At 40.5% G+C, this 17,169-nt stretch overlaps 1 protein-coding gene across 1 annotated transcript in view; it reads right to left on the reverse strand.

The window, feature by feature from the left end:
• The window catches only part of SERGEF (secretion regulating guanine nucleotide exchange factor), a gene marked incomplete at both ends in the record, with an annotated part of 126,909 nt that overhangs the window by 46,316 nt on the left and 63,424 nt on the right, over positions 1 to 17,169 (reverse strand). The window contains one exon of the mRNA XM_079536889.1: positions 7,073 to 7,109. Within this exon, the coding sequence (XP_079393015.1) occupies positions 7,073 to 7,109 (37 nt within the window). The remainder of the gene's footprint in view (positions 1 to 7,072; positions 7,110 to 17,169) is intronic.

Here is a 17,169-nt window from a genome sequence, read left to right on the forward strand (position 1 = left end):
CTTTGAGACATGGATTTAATCCTGTGCAATTACAGCCAGCTTTGTAAGCTGTGTCAGGGACATGTGTCCTATCCCAGGAGCAGCTCTGTTCATCACCAGTCTTGCTATGTATTCATACAGCAACATCTCTCAGACCTAGGTCACATACATTGGTGGGTGCATTGACAGAAAATACTCATAGTGCTCCATAAAGGATCTGGCTAGTGAGTACATGTAAACATGCAGGCAGCAGCCTAATCACTAAGGTTGCTGCACACACAGCCTGGAACTATCAGTACAGCTCACTTGTGTGTCACTCAGTTCTGAAGCCTTCAACCGTTCTGCTGGCCTCATGCTTTTACTTCAATGCTCAGTGAGCATTCCCCCTGCATGCTCTAGAGAACTCCCTGAAGCTAGACATCAATTCTTTCCCTCATTCCATTTTATAAATAACAAACTCTTAAATCTTTCTTCAGTGAGAAGGGTGACTTTTTGTTACTCCCATTTGCTTCCTTAAAAATTAAGATAAATATGCCTTGGATATGCTGGATATATTTTTATTCTATTTTAAAGTAATTGCTGCACTTAAAAGCCTCTGAGTGAACAAATATAATGAAATCTAATTTGCTTTCTAAATACTTATATCAATCCTCCGAACCCTCTGACTGAGGAAGGATTGCATGTATCTGTACTGTGGCTCCTTCTCTTCTGATTCTCCATCATTTTCAAAAATCAGGAGGAACAACCATTCCTGTTCACCAATACCTATAAGAAAGGGCTTCCCTCATCCTGCTTCAATGAAATTCTTGCCTAACATTTGCTGGTTGTTTCCAAGCTTCTCACGATAATTACCTTGTCTAACTGCTACTCATAGTTCCAGCTGGCTGATTTTAGCTGTCACTAGAGGTTAACATTGCATGCTTACCTCTTACGGGGTTCTTGATGAAGCACAGTTATCCCCATGGATGTGGCACAGTGTCCTGCAAGAAGCGTAATGACAGCCACTGCACAAGAACTTAACTCTACACAAACTGTGAGCTAGAACCAGGATCATACGTGAGGTTCAGTGAAGGCCTTGTACAACTGGGAGCTTTGTACACAGAAAAATATAATGGCTTTTTCTTTTCTGAACCTGTACCTGGTAACCACAGGAAATCATTCTGTAAACAATGTGACAAGCACTGCATTATTACCTGTTTATATGCCAACTGATATAAATTAAGATAGAAACATACAAACAGAGATTAATCATATTTTAAAACTGTCTCTCTGAGGGAAATTGATTCCAAGTATTATTAGTTATACTGCAGTATTAAAAAAAAAAGAAAAAAAATCAGATCCTGTTATGGTAGGTAATACTAAAATACAATCAGAGGCAGCTTTTCTTCTTAAGATTTCACAACTGAAATTGACAAGACACACAGAGAAGAGAGGAAGGTGAACAAAGCTTCTTGCTGAGTCAGACTGCCCCAAATCATGGAGCACTGGAATGACAAAGCCTGAAGCAGGTGGCAGCTCTCAAACACAGGCTTTAATTCAGACAACTGAAGATGCAGTGCAGGCAGGTCTTGTTTTAAGCTCTAGAATGTTCTTGCAGTCTGAGTCCATTTTATCTGGTGCATCTAGTTAGTTTTTGCAGCAAAGCATCCTCCCTTGCCTATGGTCAGTGGCTGTGTCCACTGACTTCAGACAATTTAGTAGATACAAAACTTTCTTTAGTCTCGTCCAAGTGTTTTTCCAGATGCTCAAGTCAGTAAATCTCCACACTTCTCTCCTCATCACCTATGCCCACAAATTTATGAAATAGCTGGCAGCTTGGTTTACCATTAACCTTGGAAAAGAAGCTCCAGGAGATTAGGGAATCAGACTCATGAGTGTAACTTGCTAAAAGTAACAAGAAATCAAACATTTCAAATTACTTTTGAGCTTCTTTCCTACCAGAAAACAATTCATTGACCTGGATTATGAAATACGCTGTGAAAAAGTATCATCAAGTAAAAGATATTTGAACAGCTCTCTTTAGGCTCACAGAATCTAAATGCAACAGCAGAACTGCGGTGTCAGACCTATGCTTAAGTAGGCAGAAAGCACCTGCACATAGGCAGGTAATTACAGAAGCATGGCAGCTTTTGACAACAAATGGTACCAAGGCAGTCTGTATCTCAAGGAGCTATTTTAACAGTTAAAGTCACATTAACAGACAAGTGACACGCAAAATTCATTCTCTCTGCCAGGGAGCAAATTTAGAAGGCTGACATATAACCCCCATGAAAACGACAACAGCGATGGTTACTCAAAGTCCTGCCAGGTGCCCTTTAATAAGCAGAGAATGAGATTAGTGCAGCAGTGCAGAGACAGCATGCTGCAACATGATTCCATGCTGCTCTGCCAGGAATCCTTACAATAGAGACCCTGGCTGCACTGGGATTTTTCATGCATAATAAATAAAGCAATAGAGGATCAGACTGAGGCTCCTTGCTGAACACCAGTGCCCTCCGCTGTGTATGCTGCAGTTTCCTCCGAACGCTATGCCAATATGAAAAGAGAGAATTTATGATTTTCTCTTTGTGACAGCATGCTGAGCACCCCTGGGACCGAATGACTACATCTGCTGCTTCAGAGGGCTGCTGTGAACATCTAAATAATGCTGCCACCACAGCAAAGATCTGCCCAGCAGCCTCTCCCAATTGGTTCTCGCTCTGTCATAGAAGCACGCCTTTCACAATCTGTTACAGTGCTTCCTCCACTGATTCTCTTTACAATAATTTAGTTGGACTCACAGAACTTAACTAAACAATGTTAATTATTGTTTTTGTTATTGACCTTGTTAATAACGAGGCAGGGGCTCCAACAAAAGAACCCTTCAGCTTTCTCATTCCAAAGAATGTGAGCAAAGCATGCAGGATGCCACCACTTCCGTGACCACTTCAGGATGCTTATCACCAGTTCCCAACCAGTTTGAGTTTGTCATTTTGATCACATCTGTTTTCCAGTCCATAACTGTTATGTTCTTCCAGCGTAACGACATAAGAAGCAAACATTAACAGCTGATGCAGTAACTGCTTTTAGTCTCTCTAAAGATACTACACACTTTACTCCAGGGGATTTGAAGCACTACCTGCCACTTGAGAGGAGATATATTTTTTTCCTCAAGTTTCCTTGATGAAGAGTGTTAGTCTATAAAAACTTAGCATTGCTGTGCACTCCAAAATGACATCTTGCAGCTTCAGAGGAACGTGAGCACCTGTGTCAGGGTATCTACAGCAGTGTTTGCATGTGAGTCACAGATGAGACAATTCTGAAATAGAACACATGCTCTGAAATACAGCAAGCATGGCTACAGTAGAAAAATCTGAACCTTTTCTGAAAGGGGCTCTTATTTACAAGAAAGTTGAGAAGTAGTTTTAAAAGTGTTTTGAAGTCTCCAAGAAAGAAAACAATATAACCCCCAGAGAAAAACAGAGTTCACCACGCTGAGTGCGAAAATGCCAGGAAAAGTCATGCTAGCCATTTCAGGCAGCCACGATTCCCAACACTTTTCAAGATGCCTTACTAGAAAAAACTTACCTGAAGAATTCATGTCAGTTTCACAGAAAAACACTTTAAATCCCCAAGTCACCCATTATGTTAGCAGAAAAATCACCGAGCAGACGTGGTACCAGGAACTGCATTACTGAAATCATGCACAAACCAGCTAGTAAGCTTTTAAAGTTGTGTTTTCTGTTTTTAAAACAAGAAGTTCTCCCCACACATCCTCCAGCAGTTTTCTTTTAAAAGACTCTTAATATGTTATAAAGGTGAGAAAATGATTGAAAAGATGACCAAAAATGGATACATTATATTCCAGCAGATTTTTGGAAGCCAGATAGAGAAGCACCGTTCTTGTAATTACTTCAAGGAAGACTAAATAAAATTTATGCGTTTAATTTTTATTAAAATAGCACATCTGCATCTGGGGGGTTTCATGGAGGAATCCTGTCCTGTGCCCTGTGGTTATAGTCAATACATGCCTATTTTTATAGCAGCTGTACATTCGTATGGCTATTTGTATGGCTTTATTATTTAAGTAGCAGCAAGGGATGAGCCATATGTGGCACGTTAAGTGTTCTCTTAAAGCATATTTTATTCTCATCAATTTTAAAAAATCTTTTCTTGGTTTTTTGTTTTGAAAAGGAAGATCTATTCATAGTGGGGGCAAGTAGGAGGAACCTGGTAAGAATCTTCCCCATAAATAGAATTTTTAACCACATGCTTTTCAGGATAAGAATCAAAATTTCTTTCTTCTACTTTTCCATTCTTGAAAACACCATAGATTCTCAAACCTGAAAGCACTCAGCTTTGTCACTGTGATTTGGTTTCACACCACGTTTCAATCACTGTCTTAATATCATGACATTCAGTGCTGCAGAGTGCAGCTATGAAACTCAGGCTGAACAGCCAGCTTTTCTCATCCCGAGTACCTGGGCAGTTCTCAGCATCAGATGTTTTTCTGTGAGATGTGAGATGTTGCCCAAAATTTGTTAAATAGATATATTCTCTACCAAAAATAGGCTGGATCCTACGATGATTAATCCTTGACTGAAATGAGAAGTGCAAGATTCTGTCATATTAAGTAGGGATTTTCCTTTTCATGTAAAAAGTCACAATACTTTCAGATACTCAAATCAGTATCCCAAGACAACTCCAAACAAGTGCTGTCATTTAAAGTTAGCACATGAAAAGGTATGAATTTCTTCAGTTGTAAGCATTACTTATAATTCTGTTAATTCTATAATTCATGGAGTTATCCAGATCAATCTATTCAATACATTTATAAATAATAGACACCATACCTCACCCCTTCTACAACATTAACCTTGTGATCAAATGAAAACCAAATTTCTTTCCATTTACCCATGAGAAAGGACTTGGTGCCATTACAATGAAGACAACAACCAAATTTTGCTCTTTCAGTAAGAGGAAGCAAGAAAAGAAAATTAAATAACTGAACAAACTGGATATAAACTATATAAGGTAACACGAGAAAAATCACCTGCTAGCTAAGCCCTATGAATCTGTTCATGTCTCCAGCAAGATGACTGGAGCACAGATTCAGTATTCGTGAAATGAATGACAAATCTAGCTGCTCCATCTTTAAAGTGCTTCTGATTAAAAGACAAGACCACAAAGTAGGTACAAACATCTGTATATGCAACCAGAAATCTCAGCTTGAATATTCTAATATTAAAGGTGTGCATTTTGGTTTGCCTTTCATATTGAATCTGAAAGCTATTTCAGTCTAAAAGTCTATCACTCAAGCATTACCAATTAAAAGAGAAACTTATTATACAGTTGTTGTAAATAAACGCTGCTTGAATGATAAGTTACTATGAAACAGTACAATAAAATAGAAGTACTTAATGACAGCTGTGTGTAAAACAGCTAACTGCTTTTAATGAAGAGTGACACGCAATGGAGAAATCCTACCATAAAATGTTCTAAGAAGTCAAGCTTTTAAAAGCCTGTACAAAAGATCAATTCAAAAATAAAATGTATAATAGTACTTTAGTTCAAAAAAGTAATGTATTTCCATTGTTCTTAGAATAAAAATGACCGGCTTCTAGGACTGATAATTTTCCCACTGAATTCTATGGAGGTAGGGCAAAGCTTTAAAAGGTATATGATATGATTGTGTGTTTGGAAATCCTACTTTAACATACCTTACTTCTACAATTTCTCTCCTCTATCCATTTGTTCCCAGAGATTTTAGACTAAAAGGTAGGAAGCTTAAAAGAACACAAGGAGAGAGAAGGTTGTCCAAACTCAGAGCTTAGCTTTCACACACTGGAGGAATCTGCAAGCAGTACACTTCACTTCATCAGTTCAGCAAGAAACACAATGCAATTCTTCAGATTGCTCTTCATTTGACATTCAGAAGCACCAACTTGAAAATTAAGAGATGCAAGTGACACTGAACCAGTGGGGAGACAAAGGAAAAAACTTTTCTTTAAGCCTGTTGTATAAATTAAGTAGAACTTTAAGAAGTTTGATGTAGGGTTGAATTTTAGAGTCATTATTAGAAAATTACGTATTATGTATACAGGAAAACCCTTCAGTGTCCACTTAATGAAGCTGACAATAACCAAACCAAAACAAATCAGGATATGAAATGCAGGTCTCCTACCAAATAGCCAGTTTTTGCAGACCTGTCATATTACACTCAGGAAAATAAAGGATATTCTTCCTTGAACACCTTAATACATCAGTGATGGCAATCAGCAATGCCTACATGGATGCTGACTGAAATTGATGGTTAATGCTGGTTTCATTATCAGCTCTGATTAGCACAGCATTCCTCTGTCTCTCTCACCCTGTTAACCAGGATGGTTATGCTGACCTTTATTACATATCTGAAAATCCACAGTTAAGAGCTTTTTTTTTTTTTAACATGTAAATATAAACAATAGCAATCACGTACCAAGCTTCAGTTATCAACTCCTCACATGAAAGCAAGAATCTGTTATTGGAATCAGTATACAAAATTCAGTTCTTTCAGTCACATTAGCTTCCTAATAGTTTTACCATTGTCACTACAGCAGCATTATAATACGGTCCACTAAAGAACCTACCAAGCATTGATCAAAACACCAAAGACTTTCCAAGCTTAAAAGAACAAAAGACTCAGGATTTTTTTCACTGAAAATTTCCCTGTTAAACAAAGATACTTTTGACAAGCTTCAAGCTTAGATGCCACCCCAAATCTGTGGTTTGAATTGTTACAATGGCTCCATTCGAACAGCAAACTGAGGATGTATTTTGCTGTTACATCCACCAATCCTCCTCTCTCACTCTTCCCCACCCCCCTTCCCCCTCTCTCTTTTTCTCTCTCATTACAGTGGCTGGTCAACAAGGGCATTATTTTCATCAGCACCAGTCAGGCTACAGATTTCTCCTCCTCTTTTCTCCCCACCTATACACTGCTTTCCTTCTCCCAGCTGGTTTGCACAACGCCCTTACTCACTCGATATGTTTGATGTGCACATTCTTCTTGCATCTTGTGCTACTTATAAATGAAAAAAAGGTGACAGAATTGATATAAAATCAAGCTACTTACCAACTACTGCCAGATTATGCTCGGAGCCACATGCGATCTGAAAAAGAAGTACGAATGAATGAAAGAGATTCTCCTTATCAGTATGAAGACAACCACAATTATGACAGGAAATTAAAAATTAACCTGAAACAAACAACTACTGTTTGTAGGATGTAAAATCAAGGTTGAAATGGTTCAGTTTTAAAGGAAATTTCATTATATATCCCACTTGGGGGCGCAGGGACAGGCAGCATGCTTGTTTTTTTTTGGTAAAAAGACTTTATTTTCAAGACCTAGTCACGTTTCAATCTTTGAGAGCTAAGCTGGACACAAGCCTGCAAAAGCATTCAACAAGGCTACTGGAGGGATGGCAGGGATACAGATTGAGCCTTAGCAAGACGAGAGGTATGCAGAGGCAGTTGAGAATCAAATGGGCGATGAAGAGCTCCATTTCTGTCATCCACACTGTTTTTCATATGATTCCTGTACAACTGCACAGGTTCATCATGGTAAACAATGAAGACAACAAAGAAATGCCGTGAAGACATCAGATGTTTAAGCTGCTTTAGCACACATCCCGCAGTCTTGTTTGCTGAGCTTTCTCTCAGATCCATCACAAATGATGATAACACAAACACGTAGGGGGCAGCCACTGCCCTGCTGCAGAGGTTCTCCCTCCCATCAGGCTCTTTTGCAGTGCCAGTGCTGACACAGATGTCTGACATAATAATGACATCACCTTACTCTACAGAGCACCCTCAAGGTTTTTTTCTTTAAATCTGTATCCTGTTCATTGCCTTGCATCTAGCTGCCAATCACATATTACCAAGCTGGAAGAAAAAAAAGTATATTCTATTTCTTGAAAGTAGATTTGCAGTGATAAAAATACAAAATAGAAGTATATATTAAGTTACAGAGTTCTTGTCATCTAAATTATATACCATTTTACACATGCATAACTTTATAGATTGTACTACCAGTGAAACTACAGTGATCACCATAGAATCTGCATAACACAAACCCATACAAGTACCCATAGAAGTTCACCAAAATTGTACTCAGCTCCTTGTTCTTGAGTGCCAGCTGGAAAAAAGCCAAAGCTGGCACACAGATTGTCTCAAGTGATCACGTAACAAATGAATGCTGCAGCCACTACTATGCACCTGCACCACAGCTGTGATGCACTACTTAGTGCCAGCTTCATGCAGCATACTAGGAAGGTAAACCAGTCTCATTAGACTGGAGGTGCTGAGCCAAGAAATCAAATCACTTGGGAAGATGGAGCTGCAAGTGTAACGCAGGTGTGTGATGGCCCCATCTCCAGAAAAATCAAAAAAAGGCAGCAGAAAAAACAAAGTCTTTGCAATCTTGAGCAGGGTAGCATAAAGCCATTCACCCAGCAGTACTGAGGCAGGCAGAGCCCTATGCCCTGACTGGAAAACACACCACTTCTCACCATGTTCCGCAGCACTGCCCTCCCTGCTGCTCTTCGCTCGAAGCTGATGCCATGGAAACACAGATGATGGCTTCCCAGCAAAGAGCAAATCCTGCGCCTTCATCCAGAGCTGAAATGTGAGGATTCTGAAGCTGCTGCTAGTGAAGTAAACCATCAGTTCTGATGGCTGCAAATAATCCCATCTCAGCTAAACTCCTCTGGAAATAAGCTGAACGCAAGCACCAATCCAGAAAACTTTGAGACAAAAGAGTTGCTCAGGCTGGCTCTAGCTTACTGCCCCCTTCAGAAACACTGCATTTCAACCTGGAACCAGGCACAACTGCAGACTGATGAAGGCAGTGCCCTGCTTCACCTCTGTACCCAGAGCTGGGGCTGTGGGCACCACATACAGCAGCACCGTGACCCAGAAAGGAGCTCACTGTGATTCACACAGAGCATCTCCACTTTGTGGCAGAACATCACCACCAGACAACGCAGACCAATGCCATAGGAACCCCAGACAGACAACACAGCCAAAGGACACTGCAGTCAGCTCTGGGTAGCAGCACTCTCACCAGCAGCCACACTGCTCGCTACGACAGCGTGCCTCTGGCTCCAGCCTCAGAGACCATTCTACAGAGGTGAACCAAGGCTGCTGCTGCTTACTGAGCAGTGCTGCCTTGCAGATTTTTTTTTTTTTTTATCATAATAATAGGCTTTAAAATGTGACGCCTTTTCTTCATGACCACCCACAACAATCAGCCAAGAACAGTCTGCTGGTACAGATGCAGGGCAGCCAGAGAACAGCACTGCCGAGTTGATGTTTTATGCTTGTATCAGATGTAATAAGCTCTGCAGTCAGCACAGGTCACTAGGAGAAGCCTGGTATTTACTGCAGCAACAGTGATTTTCTGGCTACTTCTTTTCTGTCCCCACCCCCAGCGTGCTGCAGAGAAATTCCAGCAGACATCTGCGTGCTCCCAGCGGACAGATAAATACATTCAAGGATACTTACAAACACACCATTGCTTTCTAATTGGACGATACTTTTACATTCTGTTTTAATTGAAAAAAATCACTAATCTTACAGCCAAATTGGAGAGACTGCTAGTGAGTGAGGCATTCCGGGAGCCTAAGGAACATGGACAACCCCTCAGCCCAGTAACAACCCATATTAAGATTTCTCCTCCACAGAGACAAAAATTTGAGAAAAGTTGCATGAGGATATTGTGATCTGTATACATGATCTCAAAACACTTCACAAACACCTGTGAGGCAGGCAGAGAATGCTCAGAGACCATCTCACCCAGAACCCTCCCTCATAATCCGTGTCCTTTCAACTATACATAAATTGTGTGTTTCTTCCCGTGTTATATGTTAGCAAGCCATTTTCTACCTAGCAATGGTCGTAGCTAAGATGCATCCCTCCATACAGATAAACCAGGAGCAACCAAGGCCCCATTTTACTGTCTCAGACCTTTAGCTGCCTGAGCAGTGAGCAGAGACCTTGTAACAGTGACCTCTAACCTAGGCAAAACAACAGCATCTTTCTGTAGCCTTTTCTAAGTACTACAGCAAAACAAAACAGTATTAAAGTCAAGATTCAGACTGGCACTTTGACCACAAGGCTGTTGTGTTCTTCTGTCTGTACTCCCAGAGCTCAGGCTGAGGATCCACTGTGCCACCCCCATCAGGAAAGGATCAATGCAGAAGTGCAGGCAAAGTTGCTTCATGCTGCAGCCAAGGGGAAGGAGCAGGACACCAGGACAGGGGCTGAAAGGAAGGGGAAGGGAGCTGAGCTCCCAGAGGGGACTGTGAAAATACACAGGAGTCAGCATCAGGATACTTATCTGAAACAACAAAAGCATCTCCAGACTACTTTTGGTTCAGTGCCCTAACAGTGCAGGTTAATTCCCTGCAGGGTAATTATTTCCCACAATATTCAAAGTTAGGGAGGCCTCCATCCATTCTCTAAGGGAAGAGCAAGACATACAAAGTCAGTTTCTAAGGCAGAATGAGGATACGGTGTTTAAGAAGCTGCATTCAGATTTTAGCCAGTATCATTTCCAACTTCTAAGTGCACAAAACTCAAGAGAGAAAGGAGCAGGGGAAGAAAGCCATTAGGAACGTGTGCACTTAAGTACTTTTACCCAGGGGTTCTGTATAGGCCTTCAGCATGGCACCCCATGCCTTCTGATAAATTTCACTGCAAAGAAATTGTCAGCTCCATAAGGTGGCTCATTTTATTCCTCTGGGGATGAGAAGTCCTAAGGGAAGGAGATGAGGTGACTGAGAGCCTGCAGCCCGATACTTATGTAACACAGAGGGATCCTTCCCTCAGCACTGTTCTTCCATGCCCTTGATTAATGGATTGCTACAATGATTTGTACACTGCCTAGCTATATTGATATGCAGAATTCTAGTGATGTAAAAAAAAAAAAAAAAGAAAATAAAAGAAAGCTAATTAGCCAAACTGTCCTGTTTGCAATGATCCTTCACTAGGAACTCTGTGTTCCTCTTCTGGATCATTTGACTCCTGATTGATAAGAGCAGCTCACTAACCTCTTCACAATCCTTGGCGAGAACAAGGCTAAGTGCAGCATAATACAGCACATTAGCAGCAAACCAGTATGACCTCACCTAGAACAGCACACCAAACTTCTGTTGGCTGTATCAATTGAAAATGTCCTACAGCTCAGTGACTTACAGCTCGCTTGGCATTTTCCATCCCTCTAATCAGCTATTTAGGATAAATTTTTTTGTTGTTGTTTGGTTACAACGACACTAAAACATATTTTATGTATAAATAATATATAATATATATTATAAAATCCCATAACAGCAAGAAAATTCACAATTTAAACAGTGCACAGAGGCCCAAAAGAAAACTACCTTCTCCCAAACAAATCTGACCTACAGCTCTTCTGCCACAGGAAGATCAAGACATCAGCAGGATGCAGTAAGCCTTCAAAATAAAGATTCAAAACTCTTCAGAGTGCTAGACCTGTGGTTTATGTGTTCCCTGCCTGAAATTAATTCCAAACCTGCCTTCACTTGTGCTCAAGATACAAAATGAAAAGTGCAGCATTTCCATTGCTTCTCCATCTACTGTTTCAGAGTCTCACCTCAATGTGGTCAACATCCTGCCCTTCCAAACAACTCATAGCTTCCAAAAAGCCAGCTGACCAACCCCAATATCTTGCCTTTACATCCTCCATGCCTTAAATCACACAGATTTAAATCCCTGCACACACACTCTCGCTGACATGAACCAGACGTGCCAAACTGTGGTATGCATTCACTCACTGAGCACCGTAAATACAGGACCAGGTTCTTGGGGGTAACAGGACCCAAGTGCACTTCTGATTCACTTGGTGCAGCTTAGATATCAGGCGCTCGTAGGAGATGGGAACAGTTACAATTTCAAGGTAAAAGGAAAAAAAAAAAAAGTTTCTTAGTTTTAGTTAAGTCCCACATAAAGCTATCATTACAGAGATCAAGTACAGAAATCACGAAATTAAAAGGAAGAAAGAAAAACTTCAACTGTCAAAACATTTCCACTAAATCTTCACATCACACCATCCCCCTTGTGTACCCGTAGGGTCTACTTGTGAGGCAAGCATGCTCATGTTGAGAAAATGAATTATATACTGCTTATTTAAAGGGAGGAGGGATGGATTGAGATGTCAAGGCAAAGCAAAATCCATGTCCACCACCAAAAAACCCTCATCATCAGATGACAGTAGGATAATAAAAAAGCTGCTGAGATCCCAGTAGGAATGCCTTGTGGGATTAGAGTTGAGCACAATGGCAGAAATGCAGCCAAGAAAAGTGTGATAAAAATCTTTACAAGTCAGTAAGGTCAGCTGGCTCTTCTCCAATGTCTGAAGACTTTTTAATTAGCTCTTATATCTTCCTTCTAACAGTTCCCTTCCATCCTTGATGCTTTACTCAGTGATTGGTGAGGCACTGGCACAGGCTGCCCAGAGAAGCTGTGGATGCCCTATACGTGGAGGAGATCAAGGCCAGGTTTGATGAGGTCCTGGGCAGCCTGAGCTGCTGGGTGGCAGCCCTGCCCATAGCAGGAAGTTGCAACTACAGGAGCTTTAAGGTCCCTTCCAGCCTTATTTTATGATTCTATGACTGGGGCTCAGAAAGCATCAGCACTTTCAATCCTGGAAAACCAGGCTGCCTCACCCCTGCACCTCTCAGCCCCTCTAAGCTTCTTCTTTAAGTCCATCAAAATTTTCCCTTTATAGCAATCAAGACCTGAGTCACCAATGAATTTTTGCTCATCCTTGCACAGGTATCCTTATGCTTATAAAAGGTATTAAGTCATGGTCAGTTAATCCCTCTTTGTTTCCTGCAATACAATCCCTTCAATCTTCGTTATTTTGTGAAAATTATCACTTCAGACTGATAAAAAAAAATTCCCAAGCACATCAGTCCTGACTGCTATCACGTACATATTCCCACATCTCTGTGCAGTGCAAAACCCCACAAGGCCAAAATCTTCACTCATACAGATATCTGTATGCACATCCAAATAGAGCTAGTGGAACAGGATCTTCACCAGATGTACAGTTTTACCCAAGGGAACTTCACCACCATTTTTCTCAGAATGATTTTTAGATTGTTTCATTCACACAATTGCTTCCTTGCTCCCTACAGTCTCAGTGTCCCTCCCTCATAGCCTAAATGAAGCTCAAAGAACAGCTTCTTACAAGGTGTTTGATGCTTGCTTTGGAGACTACTAGTTTACTCATTATTGAGTTCACAAACAACACCTTACAGATGAAACAAAAGAAGCCAAGAATGGAGAACAAGCAATTAAGCACAAGTAGTTTAACAAGAAGTTAACCACAAGTAGTTAACAACTGACCACCTGAAGTCTTCAGGTCCAGCATGCAACATATACCAAAAACAACTTGGTGTCTGTCTTTTCCTCATACGCCATTACTGGCAAACAGCAAAAAAAAAAAAAAAAAAAAAAAAAAAATCAAAAATTATTACAGCATGTAAATATCATTATCTACTTGAATGTGTGCACTTCTAGTACTGTGACCTTACTGAAATGAATGGTTCTACTACTAAACAACAGCTGCAGGCAAACACCGTCCAAATCCATATCATTACACAACTTTATATGTGCTTAGCATACAAGGCACAATGGCAAGCACTATTTGATGACAAAATACCAAATTTTACTTAAACAACTACTTCCAATGTGTTTTTGTGGATGCATATCTGCAGTCTGAAGTTCTTGGAAACAATTATGGCCCCACATTTCACAGTCCACCATTTTGAATTCATTTGGAGTATTTCCTGGAGTGTGTCAGTGAAGCTGCCTAGAATCACCAAGAAATCAAATGCACAAATTGTGGGAACTCTGCTCTTCCCTAGCCATAGCAATACTCATTACCATTCTTCTACATTAAAAAAATGCAGAGACTTTGGCACTCACAGCCTGCAAACAGCAAGGAATCCTGCATTTTTGTAGAACTAAAAGGAAAAAAATAACACTTCTCCTGAAGTTCATACCTTCAAACAATTCACTTTGAATATTTCATTTGGGTGTTCAGAACAGACAGACACAGTCCCTTAGAAGATCCCCTTACTGGAGAGCAGCATTGCTATGGCTGGGGCCACACATCTTAAGCCAGCAGCTGCCCCCTGGCCAGCCCTGCCAACCACACTGCCTGGAAAGAAGTGGCCTCACTAATGTGAGGCGAGGCTGCATGGCTCTGTCATCTTCCTTTTTCTAGTGTGCGTTTCTCCTCAAACCTCCTTACAGTATCTGCTTCTTTTATATTATTTTCACCCACGATATTCTTCCTTAAAAGCTGCATCCTGAACACCAGGCAGCATTAAAGTATTAGCAGGAGAATATCATCAACAAGAAGGAACGCTACTCTCATTCTAAAGCTTTTTTGCTTCTTCCAGCAATAAGTTCAAATTTATTACAGCATTGTCAACATCTTGGTTCTTCACCACACAACATTAGGATGTGGGAGGCCTAATTTTCAGATAAATTGTTAAATGATTAAGGGAGCTCTCAAGCAGAACCAGACAGTCCTCTCATCTTGCTGCCAGTTCTAATGACTTCAGTAAGCACTGCTGCTTGCACAGACTGCCTGTGCACAAACATATTCTCACCAAAGAGAATAAAAAACTATTTAATCTCCAAAGCATCGAATGTTCTTTGAAAGAAGTGAGCAGGTTACTGGAAATACAGGACCACCAAATGTTGTAACACCATTTGAAGTTTGCATCATTGGACCCAATGCTTTTGGGAAATACATTATCTAGTACATCATCCATCACTTGTTCAGGAACGCAAGACTTTGCCTCACTTCTAGCACCACTCTCACTCTCTCTCACATGATTGTAAATGTAATGATCAACTTCGTAGTTTAAAAAAAAAAAAATCAGCACAATAAGATTTCCTCTTAAAATATAAGAAAACAAATAAAGGGAAAAATTTTTTCATATACCAAGTAACTGAACATGGAGCGAGTTCTCTTGGTTCATTTATTTTCCAGCAGAGCTAAAGGCATGCAGCTTCCACAAGGCTTTACTTTGTACAAACACATCAAGCCATGAATTTTGCTGACTGTCCACTCCTTTACCTCTTCACACAAACGGTGCTGATGCCTTCAGGGTGTCATGTAACTCTGTCTACTTGTGACTGTTGACTGTCTGTTTCTGCAGCTCTTAGTAACAGTACTGTTCCCTGAAGCAAACTTACTGGAAACAAATATAAACTTGCTAAGACCACAATCCAAAGATGAATAGAAAACCTCTTGCAGATAAGTAAGTATACTCTTTAGAAAGACTCAAAGAGACTAGAGAGAAAATGAGGGGAGAAACAAAAAAAGTGAAGCAATTCTACAGAGCTGATAAAAAGGCATTTATTAAGAAGCTGAATTATCATTAAGCTTTCAAAGTTTCAACTTGAACATTTTTGCTATGACTACTGCCAGAGCATGCTGTCAGAAAGTCTGCACGAGAAAAATGGGTGTACTAAAGTAAATAGACAACAAAAAAAACAACTCACAGAGCCCTGCTGCTGCTCTACCAGAGTTAAGGCCAGAACACACTCTGGGCTGGAAAGCACACTGCAGCCGGTCAGCATCAGTCAGGCTGGGGAGCCCACCAACAGAACTCCCAGTTTTTCTCATTCAGGAGAGCTATCCATTTGCCTCAGATGGGTTGGTCTTAAGACCACACACTCCCTCCACAGTTTATTGCGACTTAGCAGCTGCCAAACTGTAAAACGTTTCTATCTATGCTGTCTCTCTCCCACAAGATACCCACACATTATCCACTGCTTTTTCCCCTTTCATTCTACTCTACCTTTGATACACAATCCCTTCACTCAGGTACTAGTGCTTTGGTTTCAAATAACCTTTACTTCTCTTGTTTTACTAAAAGAGAGAAAGTAGCAGCCTGCTCAGCTTCAAAGTTTGCTAGATGATCCAAGTGCCCTGGGAGCAGAGTATGCTTAGAGAAGAGTCTCATCTCACAGGCTGAAGGATGCACTGGTTGGTCAGTTAGTTGGAAACTTTTCCTGCCTGTCAGATGGGGCTGGTCATCCTGTGGTGTTGTGGCTCACAACAGGCTGCTGCTGATGCCTCCCTTCCAGGGAATGGAAAGGCCTTCCTACCCATAAGGATACAAGACCTCTTACTTTTATCTTTTTAATGACTGAAGAACAGGTAGTGCAGTTTTTTATTTTAAAATGCCCCTTCTGCTCCTACAAACCTACTCAATTCTTCCCAAATAAACCGTAACCAAATCAACATTCCAAGCATGCAACTTTTTCCATAAGTTTTTGTACCGAAATATTCTGTTATACTATGGCCTAAAGAATAGTGCTTTATCCTTTGATATATACCTCAGACTACAAGTGACAGGGCTAACATGAGCAAGGTAGGGAGGACAGGAGGACATGCTATCAATGTCTTCCTGCATTAGCTCATCTATCTTCCCACTGCTCAGCTCAGGAGTACAATCACCATGTTTCCACACATGCATGCCGCCAGGCTTCCATGCTCAATTATGTCTTTACTTCAATACTTCAACTTTTGAAGACAATATGTTAAAGTTTCTTTAACATATCCAGAAAATTACTGGGAAATGTGAACAGAAATGCCTTTACAAGACCTATTTTCTTTTTCAATGTATAAAACGTCAATTAAATAATGTATTTTCTTTTTATTTTAACTCCATCTGATTCCACAGTCCATGCCACTAGAATAAAAATTACAATAACTGAAGAATGGAGTTTTCATATTTTATTCAAGCAGCAGCATTTTTGCAACAGATGAGAAGTACTACAGGATATATTCCAGTCAGCAGCCCACCAGATTTCACAACTAATTACAAAACACACCCACTTATCACCCATTTGTAATTTGAAATGGCACCTCGCCTCAGACCGAAGTCAAGAAGCAGCACTTCTCCCTGTATCAGAACCTTTCAGAAATCCAGTGAACTCATTCAAGCTCAAGTGACACATGTGACACAGCTAACAGGAACAATAATGAAACCTTTTTGTGGACATTTTGAGACCTAATAAAACTGAAACATAGATGTATGACAACTAAAATCTACCCCGTCTGTCCTGAGTTCTGAGGCCATCAACTTCAAGAAAGCTTTACTCTCACGATGAAAGTCACAG

The sequence above is a fragment of the Tetrao urogallus genome (genome assembly GCF_951394365.1).
Source record: "Tetrao urogallus genome assembly, chromosome: 6".
In the NCBI taxonomy this organism is placed as follows: domain Eukaryota; kingdom Metazoa; phylum Chordata; class Aves; order Galliformes; family Phasianidae; genus Tetrao; species Tetrao urogallus.